The sequence below is a fragment of the Lingula anatina genome, chromosome 1, assembly GCF_051362555.1.
Source record: "Lingula anatina isolate TDL-2025a chromosome 1, LinAna3.0, whole genome shotgun sequence".
In the NCBI taxonomy this organism is placed as follows: Eukaryota; Metazoa; Brachiopoda; class Lingulata; order Lingulida; family Lingulidae; genus Lingula; species Lingula anatina.
In genome coordinates, this window is record NC_141767.1 from 40,523,253 (window position 1) to 40,533,835 (window position 10,583).

At 36.5% G+C, this 10,583-nt stretch overlaps 2 protein-coding genes across 2 annotated transcripts in view; both read right to left on the bottom strand.

Moving 5' to 3' along the window:
* LOC106164456 (BTB/POZ domain-containing protein 19) overlaps positions 1-10,238 on the bottom strand; it is a 46,395-nt gene extending 36,157 nt beyond the window's left edge. The window contains exons 1-2 of the mRNA XM_013542372.2: positions 10,170-10,238; positions 9,901-10,057 (exon numbers count right to left, since the gene is read on the bottom strand). The gene's annotated coding sequence lies outside the window, so the exon portion shown is untranslated. The remainder of the gene's footprint in view (positions 1-9,900; positions 10,058-10,169) is intronic.
* On the bottom strand, positions 1,190-8,313 carry LOC106164457 (uncharacterized). Its single transcript, XM_013542373.2, has 2 exons — positions 7,517-8,313; positions 1,190-3,012 (listed from the first exon to the last, which is right to left on the bottom strand). The coding sequence occupies exons 1-2, from the start codon at positions 7,883-7,885 to the stop codon at positions 2,638-2,640; spliced, it is 744 nt and encodes a 247-aa protein (XP_013397827.1). The 5' UTR covers positions 7,886-8,313; the 3' UTR covers positions 1,190-2,637.
* Positions 10,239-10,583: the final 345 nt, after the last annotated feature.

A 10,583-nucleotide genomic window follows, 5' to 3' on the forward strand; every position in this document is an offset into this window, starting at 1 on the left:
TGTAATGCGGGAGAACTCCAACGCACTGGTTTTAATTGACAACTTGTAGTTAAACAATAACAGTGCACTTTTGAAGTAAAAACCTACAAGGCACCATCACCCCCACCTAGAATCCGTTCAATTTGAAAAAGAAATTGATTTTTAGATTCCTACAATGGCATGGAATAACAGACAATGGTGTGAGTATATGGTTTGACTTTTGTCCCATTGTGTTAAATAACATGGTTTCTGCGTCCTCTCTGAGAGTGGTACCTTTAAAAGAATAATGCTAACTCGATGTAATTGTGCTCCGCCTTAAGTGAGAGTAAACTGAGTTTAACTCTATGAAGATTCTAGAATTAGATGACTCAATGAAAAGGTGAATTCCGCTGTAGGAAATTGAGTATGTATTTATACTGAGAAATCAATCAATTACCCCAAGTCAAGGGTGTTGCACCCAATTAGTGACATACCACCAGAAACTGTGAAGAGATACAAATGATGCTTTATCTTATTCCTGTTTCCTTGTGAGACTGCTTTGTTAAGGACTAAGCATTCCCACAGTCCCAGAACAACTAGAATCTCGAAACATTGCCGTACAGGTCACCAGTAAGGTAAGATTAGCGTCTTCCTAGCAGCTCTAGTTATTACAGATAGAGCGAAATGGCACTTCCGTTGAAAACGAAAATGAATCGAAACTAATGGTTTTGTTATCTCTTATTAAGTTTATCACTCTGGGCAAACAATGGAAGACAAGACAGTAGCTTGATATAACTGAGAGCTATACTTCTCAAAAAAAGAAGAAAAAAAACTTGAAAATTCGTCGCTGATTTTTTTCTAGTTTAAGTTACATAAAGGGCCTAAACACTGGTGAAAATAAGTAATTGTCCCTTAAAAAGCAGAAATAAATTTTGTATGGCAATTAAACATCCATGTAAATCCAATAGCTTATCATCTCCAAAATACTATAGAAACTGGAAATATTTGCTATATATAAATGTCATATCATCCTTCACTTTCTCCGAAGCGATCTCACAAGGTTTATAGGGAATATATCTTTCAAGGGAATATGCACAATAGTAGAATGCACCAGGAGTACTGAACTGTGATTGTGTTAGCTGTGACTTCTGAAATGTGTTAGATATACGGTTAAATATGGACAAAACTTAATGACAGAAGCAAGTATGCATACATGTACGAAAACCCACTGTCAAGTTGTTTAACATTTTGATAATTTATTAAGCTGTATCAAAAGTTATTTTAAAGATACATAAAACCCCTACAAATATTGTAACAAATATAATACTAATGCATATCACATAAGCATATTCTTAAGAAAAAACGTATAGTTCTTATATTATTCACTAACATTTTCAATTCTTGTAATGCCATTTTTATCAAAGTACTTGGCGCAGACTTGCCGTTTCCAGGAATGTCGAGCTCGGAACGTTCCCCCAAAATATGTATTTCACCTAAATCTCCTTATACAAGATGAATCTAAGAAGCACTCTGAGAAGCACATGTAACATTGAGTATTCCAATATTCTTCTATCTTTTATGAAACTTATCAGACGTATGTCTCACAATTACCATGTGAAGTGAACTTAAATGCTCTCGCACACGACACCGTTTACTTATTGGTTTACAATCTCAGGTTTTTTCTGAGCATCTTATATTTTTTGAGTTTGCACAGGGCAAATCAATACTCATGATAGCAAAGCATGCTAATGATATTAATACAACTATAAATGATACAAAACGCCGATAGAACCATGAAATAATCGACATTCAGGCTACTGAATATTTTGCTCGCACAGTGGTGACAAGACAGTAACGCCTCTGCGACATTTGTTTGGAGACAATACAATATTAATACATATACTTGTATATGAAGCGACAACAATGTAAAAAGAATACAATTAGATTAAGAACAACAGATGCATCCATCAGATATTCATAAAGGAATATTGTATATGCAAATATTGTATCATTAAGTCAATACTGGCTGATTGCAACAACCGACTCAATGGGGCAGGTATTGTTTGTATACCTGGTTTATATAATACACTTGAAGGGTAAATGGAATAGCAACGTATACTATCATGTAATGAAGGAGGCAGGAGGCTTGGCAGAGAGGAATGCGTCCACCCCTTAGCTTCTCTAAATGTGTTCAAATGCCGAACAAGCGAGGCAAAATGATAAAAAACATAAATAAATAAACAAATAAATAAATTACATGCACATCTATGCCCCACCTCTCACCGGCAAAATACGATTACTGGTACCTGTTAATTTCATGGGAACATATTCGTTACCATTGAGCTTAAATTGTTGGTAGATACTGTAGCAAATAAAAGTCACATTTTTTAGGTGGCGCTAAAGTTGATATACTGAGACTGCAGAGCCATTCCTCAGTAATAATGTATTTAAAAGAGTAAAAACAAAAGAAAGAAGGAAATCATTCTAGCCGTTCAACATAGCTTTTCAGGAGCTACAGAGGTTGATAAATATACATTGTGAAAAGACCTTATTGAATTGAAGATACAGTGGAGTGCCACTAAAAGTATAAGTATATAGTACGTGTAGAAAGGTGTGTTTCCTAAACTCCTACTTCATACCGCAAACGCATACACTGATCTGAATGAATTTATGATCTATTCATGATGTGCTTTCATCTAGTATTTGGTTCGTAGTATTTTCACTTGGTATTTCGGTGACTGGCTGATCTTGTTCATCCCCGCTTGATGTTTCTTCCGTTTCCACATCTGTTTGATTTGCTTTTGTCACGATGAGTGGCGTTGTAGTCGTGCTCACTATATCATCTGTCTTGGTCTTTTCGTTTTTATTGTCAATAGGTATGATCGTTGTAGTCTTTGATTCGTTAGTCACTGGTTGGTTAGTAGTTTGTATTTGATCTCCAGCTAAACGGCTGTAATTTGGTTTGATCGTCGACGGCGCAGTGTTTGATTGACTGGCATTCGATTGTTTGGTGTTCTGGGCATGTAGCAGAGCGTGCTCTTCTTGGAACGGATCCTAAAGCAAAATATGTGCAGTTAGTTGAAATATGGATCATACTTTATTGTCAAAAGAAATAAAAAGTTGAGAGAGAAAAGGAGAGAGAGAGAGAGAGAGAAAGAGAGAGAGAGAAGGAGGGAGCAGGATGTCACGTCGTGTGAAATGAGCAATGGTTTGAATTCAAGACGTACCATGATGTTCTATGAGAATATACAACCTAACCTACTCATTTTGAACCCTTTCCTTTTATGCAGCTGTAAAACAAAACTCGAAGGATGCACTTAAATAGGAATGTGACCTTTAAGGTATGTTATGTAAATGTAAAGCTATATATTTGGTGCACAATTTACTTGGCGCTTCTCCCATTCACTGTACCATAGCCAGTAACAACCCATCCATCACTTTGTCAAACGATGCTGCTTTTAGATTTAATTACAGGATGATTTGAATCATTAATTTCAAGAGCAAACAATCTGGAAATATTGTGGGAAGCAATGAAATAGTGCCTTTGACTGACTGCACAATTGTTGGCAAAAGGCCTACATGTTCCTCTATGTGATATACTAGTAAAGAGTTACCAGTTTTGGCACTTCTTCACAGAAGCTGTTGATGACGCAATAACTTTGTACAGATTTGGACGAAATAAAACATATTGAATAAAGATTCAGTAGCTGACGTACGTACCTTTGCATCGAGTCAATTCATTAAAGACTGGCATTTTACCGTTTTCAGTTTGATCATGTACTGTATTATTACAACCTCTATTTACCTTACGAAATTTTGCATACAGTATGCCTATAACTGAGACAGCTGCCAAACAGCTAAGGTGGGTGCGTTATTCAATAATTCGTCATAGGCGTGGAACAAAGTTTGGCAATAAAGAGGCAGCAGACGACAGGCACAACACACTCATAAACCGGTTCTGAAAGCCAACGCCTAAACGTCAACGTCAAGAACTGATGCTTAAAAGAATGGCTTGTCAACATCAAAAATGTATGTGAATATGTGTAAGTGCCCGTGTGTGCTTTTTTTCACAATAAAAGCATATAATATGGATTATCGTCGTTCAAAACGGCAGCACGAACAGCATCGCTGTCCTTAAAACCTTGAATATCTAAAAATTATAGTCATTAACAAGCGCCAATATTCTGTTTGATGAATGCTGGTGCAAGAAATGATAAATACAGCAACAGGTAGTCATCTGCTAGTATAAATCGTCCTTTACTTTGGTGTCAAACTACTCACTTATTATAAAAACAGGGAACTATTAAATACAGCGTGATTACGAAGGTTGCAAATTGCCGTGGGGTTAAGACTTTGACATAATACTAGTAGCTGTTCGTATTCCTATCACACATTCCACAAGCCGTAAAAATGTTCCTTAAGGCTCTCACACGGGAATCTGATGCTCCACAATTTAGTTCTCCTTTCACTTGTTTCACAATATTCTGGAAATTTTGTTCATTTATCTGAAAGTTGGCAAATAAATCGGTTGGTTGGCTTTTGATAGCATACAAAGCGTAGCGCTTATTTTGGCGATGCCATCATTTGTGAAGTAATTTGTGAAGATTTGTCAGTATTACGACTCTATAAGTGGTTCAAGTGTTAGTGTATGGAAGAGCTTACTTCTTGCCAATTAATTAACTCGATACACTTCTGATCTATCTTCGCATTTCCGGAAAACTGTTAGCCTTCACGGTTCTGATTGCCGACGATTAATCACAACTTGTTGATTTCCTACGTGACACAGCGAGCAGAGACATTTAGAAGGTATTACTTATTGATACCAATTGGAAGATCAATATCCCTGTGTTTTACGCAGTCTGGTATGATTAAATCATTGCTTAAGCCTGTAAAGGTCAAATGCCTTCACCAACTTTGGCTTTTAAGCTTCTAAGTCTTAATCACACATGGCATAAGGTCAGATAGAGGCGTCGGCATTGATGTGTTGCTGATCTTGTCGTTTTGTTATCTATGCCAGGGTATATTTCTAATTTCAGTCTGCAAGTACGGATGACAATGTATTATGATTATAGTATAAAGTGCAGTGTTGATATTTAGTGGGGATGTCGGGAGGGTCCTGACTCCCCTTCGATTTCTGATTAAAAAAACCCAAAAAACATCTAGCTGAATCATAGTTCTAAACCGTACCAAAAGGCGCCATTTCCCCTCCAAAACACAAATTTTTGGGGGGACCCTAGAGCGTGCCCCGAACATGACGCCAAGAGGGTGAGGGCCGGACTCGCAATCCGAGGCCTGTCAATCCCTCAAAAACCAGACCCCCCTTCAAAAAATTCTGGATCCGCCCCAGATATGTGAAAGTTATTGGTGTTGTGGCAGAACACACAAGCCTTGAAACAGACTTACGCGGTAGATGAGTATATATTTTTCATGTGTGCGTTTTTTGTTAAGAAGTGAAGCGATGTTAAAAGATCCTATTCTTCATTAAAGGGTTTCATTATCAGATTAGGGAAGACTTCAATACACATGCAACATCCAACAGAACAAACGTTCTTGAACTCATTGTGTTTACGGGCTTTATTTGAGATTTTGTAGTTCTTGCTGTACTAAACTATTTTTCCAAAGACTTAACAAAATTCACCGATTTTACCGTATATCATCAGTTTTTGAATATATTCAGGAATGTATATATATATAAAGAATATGTTAACATGTACAATGATATTGTGTTACATGTTTACGGTCAAAGCTATACTGTTTTATATGGCATTATCAATCATAATTTAATCTGCACCAACTGCATTTGTTAAAACGTGTCAAATATTTTGTTAGTGATATTGTTCTTATTATATGCTAGCGCGTTATTTGTATGTAAGTCATCTATTACGGGCAGCTGTGACCTTAAGGCTCCGTATAAGTACTTGTACATTTTTTTCATTTGACGTCTTCTTGGCAAGAAAATGACCCTAGCTTGCAGTCAGCATATCATTATGTTTTATTATACTGTCTCTTCGAATATTGGTATAGATAAATTAGTTTTTTTAAGTCTTTATGTTTTCTTATGAAGGGGATATATATATATATATATATATATATATATATATATATATATATATATATATATATATAATGCTGTTCAAACAGACCACTGTGTTTTTATGACTTTGTGGGATCATAAAAAGGCAATGTGCGTTAAGAGTAGATCTTTGTAAAAATACTACGATTGAAAATCAAAAAATAAAAAGTTCACTTTCAAATGTACTGTTACCATAATCTTATGAACATCCTTTCCTTCAGGTTAAAAAAATAGGATTTTAGGGAAGTTTTTGATTAATTTTTATAGGTGACTGCTAGTCTGGCGCATATTGCAATGATCTCAATTTGCCAAAATACCAGTATGATATAGACAGACGACATTATGGATGTATATTTCATCTACACGCAGCATCGTACAAAGTCTAAACATTTATCTGTTACCATTTGGCGTTGTCTTTTACTTCGAGTCTAGCCGTTAGCTGACTACTAAAAGTGGAGTTTATGATCAAATTGCGTTTTGATGGAAGGGGAATCGAGTGTATTTTACATTTTTTCTATCATTTATCGATTTGTCAGGATGCTACCTTTGCTAGACCCGTTAATGAGCTTATGATGAAAAATGCTATCCTTATCCATGTTAAGGCATTGTGTGAATGCTTAGTCAAATAGCGCTTCATGTACAGCAACTGCGTGCCCCGGGGTGTCAAGAAAGATTCGATATAATAAGGCAGTGACCAGCCTGATGTGTCGTGCAACTGTATGCAAAGAGGGAATGATCAACTTTTCGCTGTTCAACATCTTGCTGTTGCGATAATTGAATGAAAGACTATCCATGTAATCGAATGAGCCCTTCAAATATAAGATTATCTGTGTCAAGTAACATATGAAGTTAATTATATACTACCTAAATTAACCCTATCAAAGACTTGCACTGAGAGGAATCATGTAACTAAGATGGTGTCAGAACAAAGCAAAAATTCCCTGTTAGATATGTACGTAGCGTTAGATATTGAGAAAACAATAACCATTGGCATCATATAATATATATGGCAGCTTTACATCCACCAAGGATGTCATGTTATTAGTAATGTTTTAATAAGCGCATGTATATAAAGACAATGGCAGAGTAGAAAAAAGGGTAAGAGCAGGTGTGAAATGAAATTCAGATTACTGCTTTAGAATATTAGCTATTCTGCATTTTAGTGTATGTAAGCCTATATATATATATATATATATATATATATATATATATATATATATATATATATAAGATATTGTTTAATAAATGTTGATGCAAGAACTCGTTGATTAACATGATGTATTTTAACATGCATATGACATACAGTATGTGGCAATAAAAATGTTTCTCTGCAAAACAATATGAAACAAAATAAGCAGTGAATAATGATAAGAGTTGGTGATCAAGCAAGGATATTAACATGACCTTGGAGGTATGCATAATATATTTAAGCATGATGAGATTTATGAATCAATCTGCAATTACGTGTAATAAGATACTACTTACCTCGACATTACAAGTACAGTGGCATCCAGCTCGTAATTGCCACGTGCTGACAATGATCATGATAAGCCCCACAACTAAAGTTATACCGCCCAGAATACAGAACAGGACTTCTTTTTTCGTGAACAACTCAGACATATCTTGTGAATCGGAATCCGCATAAGAGGAGTCAGCTTTGGTCTTTTTCTTGGCTCGTCTCTGCTGCGAGGCCGTGCTGGTCTCAGCGCCGTTTTCTGCCGTGACATCGTTCTGATGTTTGTCACTGCCGACGAGCAAGGCTTCTGCTGCCGCGGCTTCTTCTCCAGCTTCGCCCGTTTCTTCTAAGGGCTCCATTGGGATTTCGGTGTCATATTTATTGTCCGACATCATCATGTTCTTCTAGTAGCACCTAACACACACACACAGAGATCAAAATGATGAATAGCTGCGACACAAAGCGTTGCGACTCCGTTAAAATGCCCTCTGTATTTCCGCTTACCTGTATGCATAACACAGAGAACAAAAAAACACGGTTGCCCGCAGTTTTAGCTCACGTGTTAGCAATTCTCAGGAAAGGGAATTTAATGACGTCAAATTATTCATGATACCATATTATTAACCCGTACTGAAATGCGGAGAGATATAGAGGCTGTCTGCCTTGCCATGGCTCTTACGATCATTTTCTATTGGCAATTAGGAATTAAGGTTTTGCATTATTCAACCTTACGACCTAATTGTGGGATCGATGGAACTAATATCTTCCCCTTGGAATGTGTTTTACGTTCTTTACTGAAGCATCGTCTGACCACGAGCCATTATACATGTCATGTCCAAATGCGATATCCACAAATAATCAATAATCTTTCTTCTCCCCCCCCCACCTCCAAAAAAAAAAAAAAAAAAAAAAAAAAAATCCACACGCTCTTTTCCTTCGGATCTATACATGTATATCTGCGGTTTTTACACACTCACACTCACAATTACAAACACGCATGTGACGATAAACAATTCTACAGTGGTCGCTGTAGTGAGACCCGCCTGGCATATTAAAGAAGCCCTCAAGAAAAGAAGGAAAATTAACTACAACGAAGACACTTATGAGGCAGATGGTCCATAAAACGTCGTCTCCTTACTATTCGATGACTCAGTATCATTTTAAGAGTAAACGTTAACCTTTCATCACATCGCAGCCACACACCTGACTTCAAATCTGCTTTATGCCATGAAATTCAGAAAATTAAACAGACGGTCCCTTCTTTTCTTATGGCACGTACAGGCAGTGACAAGGCGTTATCATGTTTTGTTAAATGAGGTTTGCTTTATTGCTTAGTTATGGCCTATGTAAAGATGGAAGAATATGCCAATATCGCGTTCAGCCGAACATGCCGCCAGGGATATGCAGTATATATGAGAACGGCTTGAAACTAAAGCTTACGACGCGCTGTGGTTGAGGGTATCCTATATGTTATTATCAAGATGGCTTTCCTAGTAGCCAAAATCGCCTTCTTTTTAAATATACATGTATATTAGTCTACTGGACTACTGTACATCAACAAATATAAAAACAATAGCTCTCTATTACTAGTAAATTTATTGGAATACACTGAGCGCTTGATTTTTCACGTATATTTTTTTATCAAACAGGTAAAATGCGCCTTTTAGGTGGATAAAAGACGCCTAGACGACCCCACAGTGTAACATTCTTTTTATCACTGTGTAGCTTTATCTGAAATCGTAAGGACGAGAAACAGTTACATCATATTCTTTCAGATTAAGATTGAACGGGTAAAGCTCGTCAACTTTCGTTATTTCTTAGCAATAAGACCTCGATTGGATTAGTTTATAACGGGGAAAATGACACTCAGGCATAAAATATCGTGCATGTATCTCAATTAAATGATGATGGATGCCTACAGAAACAGTGCAGGCTTATAATAAAAACAAAGAAGCATTAAGGAGCTTTAAATGTTATTTTATATTTAGATACAATGCATCATATTGCATTTTGGGGATAAACAAGTGGTGGCCAGGAAAAGCTGTTAAGCACATTTCCTTTGTAGCTACATGAAGCTTCTCAAGAAGGCAATTTTAACCCGCTTTGACATTTCGCAAATACCAGTAGCTCTGTCATGAACAAGGACAATTTTTTCATACAACAGTAATGTGCTTGCTTAGGTACGTATGTTTTGCATGTACTGCCGCGGGCGCTGAAGCCATCAGCATGTTGAACACCGTATATTCAAGGACAATCTTCAAATCTAAGTAGCCATACATTTTCAAATACATCATAAAACAGGTAACTCGCTAATGGATATTTCTACATTTACCTTTAACTTTCCTTAGTGTTGACGAAAATTGCTGAAATTGTCAAGGAAAATTAATGTCATAAACATTTACAGGTATCTCACCTACATTGAGTCTTCATTACTTTCTTCTTTGTCTGCATACATGGTAGCCTCTGTATCAGGATTCAACTGCTTGTACTTGAGAATCAACTCAGTTCTTTAGAGTACTCAATTTGAACTCAGGTTTTACCAGTATATTTTATTATTAAACACTGGTCAACTAAAAAAAAAAAAAAAGAAATGAATAAAATGTTGTACAATAAAAATGCAAATATAGCCCTATCTTACAAACAAAAAATTGTCTGGTAATGTAGAAATAGAAATACACTTACGTAAGTGTTGGGTCATATAGGTTACAATATTCTGGTAAAGCCACACCACAAGTCTGGACACTTGAGACTGAGAGTGAGTATATTGAATGTAAGTGTTACACATGACTGCTTGACATAATGTACTAGTAGCCCGAGCAGTGCTCAGTCCAGCCATGAATATTCACGACTGGCACCCACCAAAAACAAAATTATAATTTTATCCCATAACAGCCCCTCTGTCTTATTTTAGGCGTTATAGGCACCCAGCAGGTTTATTAAGAGTCAAGACGATTTGACAGATCTAAAAACACCACATCATTAATGATATCTCTGTAGATCACGCTCAGTCGATAGGCATTGGTAGGAATGATTGATCCAATGCATACAGGTTTTTAAATACTCATACAAGTACGCTCTAAAATACCCGGTGAGGTC

Excerpts from the sequence above, each read along its gene's own strand:
- LOC106164457 (XM_013542373.2), bottom strand. The coding sequence starts at position 7,885 with ATGATGATGTCGGACAATAAATATGACACCGAAATCCCAATGGAGCCC. Across the intron at positions 3,013-7,516 it reads ACTGTACTTGTAATGTCGAG|GATCCGTTCCAAGAAGAGCA; the intron begins GTAAGTAGTATC and ends ATTTTGCTTTAG.